Below are 3,619 nucleotides of genomic sequence, written 5' to 3'. Positions count from 1 at the left end.
GCGTTGTCCCGCTCCAGCTGACGCACCTTCTCCAGGTAGTTGGCCAGGCGGTCGTTCAGGAACTGCATGGTCTCCTTCTCGTGGCCATTCAGGCTGCCTTCGCCGTAGGCCCCACAGATTCCGATGTTGCCGGGAATGTGGCAGGTCCCCGGCAAGGGACAAGCAGCGTGACAGGTGGGGGGCAGGCAGAGGCTGGGTCGGCCCAGAGGGGTGGACCCCACACGCACTCGGTTGGCGTGTGCCAGGTTGGCCAAGAGACACTCTGGTCTGGTCGGGCACTCGACCTCAACCACAGGGACGGGGAGGTTTCTTGCTCCCAGAGGCTTGGTGCAGCCCAGAGAGCAGGGTAAGCTGACGCAGGAGGAAGTCATGGTGTTGGGCTGAGGCTGCACAGGAGTTTCAGAACAGCTGAAAAGGCCGAGCCACAGAGTCTGAGAACCTCCTCGCCTCCCAGCCCTTTTATACCCATCCCAGGTGGGTGTTGGTGCAAACGCTTTGTCCTCACTGTTTTTGTGCCATCATCGTGTTACTCAGCTATCAGGTTTACTATTAAAAATTGCTCACCTCATTAAAGGAATGTTGATGAATCTGAGGTTGCTCTTGACTCTTTGATATCAGGTTGGCTGTGGTGGGAAGTCAGAAGATTTTTATTATTTTTCAAAGAAGAAAAGTTCTTTTAGCCACCAGATGCGTGTACCTTGACTGGGTGTTGGTCTCGTGATGCATGGGCCCATGCTGGAGGCATGGACATTCCTGCTGGTCCACGGTTCCCGGGAGGACTGACCCCTGTGACGACAGTGGTATTCACCCGGTTAGGACTCAACCAGCCTTCCCTGTACAGGGAAGAAACTGATCCTTGTTACCATGTTATGGTGTTTGGTTATCAATAAGTTCTACATTTCTTCTCTCTTCAGTCATCTGCCTTCCAGACTCACTTTGAGGAGCTATAAGACAGGTAAATCCACTCGTAAGCAACATCCTACATGCCAGGCACTGTGCCACATGCTTGACATACATTTGGTTAAGCAGGAAACAGTCTCTGCCATCAGGAAACAACCATAACTTGGGTAGACATGATGTTTCAAACAAGATGTCCAAGAAGCTCGTCAGTATGAGGATGACTCTGAAAACCACGGCTTCTGTGGACCAAGATGGGTAAGCTCAAGATTTCAGAAACAACAACAACAACAAAAGTGAATAATAGTCCCAAATAAGAACTTGGCCATGAAGGTCAAAGGACATTGAGAGATCAGAGTCTCCGTCTTCATGCCTTGCTTCCTTGATTCTAAAATCAGTTACTGAGTACCCATTGTACGCGTTAGCCATTGAGGACCAGAGGTGTGAGGTCATTTTTCTAAGATCAACCCCATTACAAGGTAAAAAGCCTGCTCTCAACATCCGCATCTTTCGACGCCAGAGACCAATCACCACCACGTGCCCCACCCCCAAGGAGAACAATTGTGTCGTTGCTAGAACGAAGAAGAGCTAAAAGGCTTAGAAACCAGCCACGAAGTTGAAATTCAGATAGAAAACAAAAATCCAGCCTTGTATGTTATTCTTTTTGTGTCTCAGAAAATACAGATGTTGGGATACCCTGCAATGGAACAGGGTTTCTCCAAGGGCTAAGTAGGAAAATGCCCAGAGGAAAGCCCTGTCTCCAAAATGGTTATAATATACAGTCCACATTCTGATAGCTCTTGGTTCCAGGCACCCAAGACAGCTGACTGCTGAGACACCAAAAGTTTTCTCTCCAAATTTGTGGCAGTGGATAAATTGGCCCCTAGGACTAAGAAATACCTAATGTGGAACAAGATCCCAAAGTGCTTATAACTAGGTGTTTGGGAAAATGATTATTTCCAATACCCTGAGCACAGAACAAAAGCTGAACATGCACCTCTGTAGGGACCAGATATGTACACGTGAAACACAGGCTAGTGGAGTTCTATCAAGAAGAAACAGAATTTGAGGATTCTGTCCAGATTGGGTTTCCCAGGAAAGTAACTCATAGTCAGCTCTAACCTCAGGGTTAGTCAGAGCTCACCGATGAACAACCTTTACAGACACCAGCGTTAGGAGGCATCCCCAGGCCAGGCCATCCCACCCTTCAGAGGCCAGTGGGTGCAATCTGCATATGTTACATCTTCAAACACCCCTTTGTTACTCTCCTCCACCCCATCACATAGCAACAAACTCCTCTATAAACCAGAGAACTGGACTTTCAAAGTCGTCTCCTTTGATTTGCTAAGTAGAATCCATATTTTGACTTTATCCTATGCCAGGATTCATTCCATGGGCTAAACGCCATGATTTCTTCTAATCACAATACATGACGCTTGTTACTTCATAGCATCACTGCTGAAGCTTCGTATATCCGGATGACGCCCCCTCTGCTAAAGCTTGATCTTGTGACCCTGGCTGGGGCTTTTACTGAGTGTGCTGCTTTGCATAATGACACCGGTGTGGCGTGTGGCGTGTCCCTTTGTAAAGTCTCTTGGTTCCACTGATTTGCATTTTCCTCAAAGGAGGCCAATGTGGGGTGGGAATCCTCAGATTGTCTTCCTTCCCAACCCTTTAAAAGAGTCCCTGTGGCCCCTGATGACCAAGTATGAGCCAGATTGATTGACGAGAAGTGGTGAAAACAGAGTGTGAGAGATGGGAGCCTGCAGCCCCTCTTCCTTCATTCACCTGTGAGCACAAAGTTCTCTGCATGGATTCTGACTTTAGACACACCAGTCTCTAGAGGCATGAAGTCTACTGCAGATGCAGGTGAGAGCTGTGGTCTGGGGATGCTACTTTCAAACTTAGTGTTGGTACACATCATGGCTCCTACGGCGGGAAGATGTCAGGGGCACCCATGGAATTGCACCCTGCGTGGGAGTGTCACCCATCCCATGCTGTAGTGCATGCAAAGGTTTAAGACAACCGCCATGTATAGATCCTGGTACTGCCACATCTCCTAGGTGTTAGGAAATGGTGCCCCCAACAATCATAGGTCAGGGAAGCCATGAAGACTCTTGAGAGAAGAGACCGAGCATATCAATTTATTACTAGGTATCCTACTCTTGAGCCTTTGACAAATGGAAAAGGCACTCTTTTTGTTCAAATGAAATAGAATTTTACCTGTAATGTATGCTCATTTATGAATAAGAAATACAAATTAAAAGAATAATGAGATGCTATTTTCTCCTTGTCAGATTTTTTTAAGCTGGATAATAGCCCACAGCCTTGGCACATGTGTAGGGAAGCAGGTCCCTCTGTGGCCTGTGGATAGGTGTAAACCAGTGCAATCCTGAGCTGCCAGCTCTGCACACAGGCACAGGGACCAGGCCCAGGAGGTGCCACCTGGGAACCTCAGACTTGCCTCTCACGGCATCATCTGCTGCTCCCGGCATCTCTGCAACCCAACCACTGGGGGATCAGGTTTGTGAGGCTCACGCTGCCTGGGGGGAGACAGTCAGAGAAAGACACTCCAGAAGATGGATTGAGAGAGTTGAAAGATCTTTGATAATTGGGGGTCTAAGAAAAGAAGAAAATACAGAATTGTGTTTTAGCCAGAGTAAAAGTAGATCTTGGGCATGGTTCAAAGATCCTCATGGGGGGAAATATGAACACTCTGCTT

The 3,619-nt window shown here is 47.9% G+C and overlaps 1 protein-coding gene across 1 annotated transcript in view; it reads right to left on the bottom strand.

The window, feature by feature from the left end:
- The window catches only part of LOC105822694 (keratin, type I cuticular Ha8-like), a 15,636-nt gene extending 15,265 nt beyond the window's left edge, over positions 1-371 (bottom strand). Inside the window, exon 1 of the mRNA XM_012659717.1 lies at positions 3-371. Within this exon, the coding sequence (XP_012515171.1) occupies positions 3-371 (369 nt within the window). The remainder of the gene's footprint in view (positions 1-2) is intronic.
- Positions 372-3,619: the final 3,248 nt, after the last annotated feature.

This window comes from Propithecus coquereli, unplaced genomic scaffold, assembly GCF_000956105.1.
Source record: "Propithecus coquereli isolate 6110/MARCELLA unplaced genomic scaffold, Pcoq_1.0 Scaffold119, whole genome shotgun sequence".
Lineage (NCBI taxonomy): Eukaryota > Metazoa > Chordata > Mammalia > Primates > Indriidae > Propithecus > Propithecus coquereli.
This window is presented reverse-complemented; position numbering and strand designations above follow the sequence as displayed.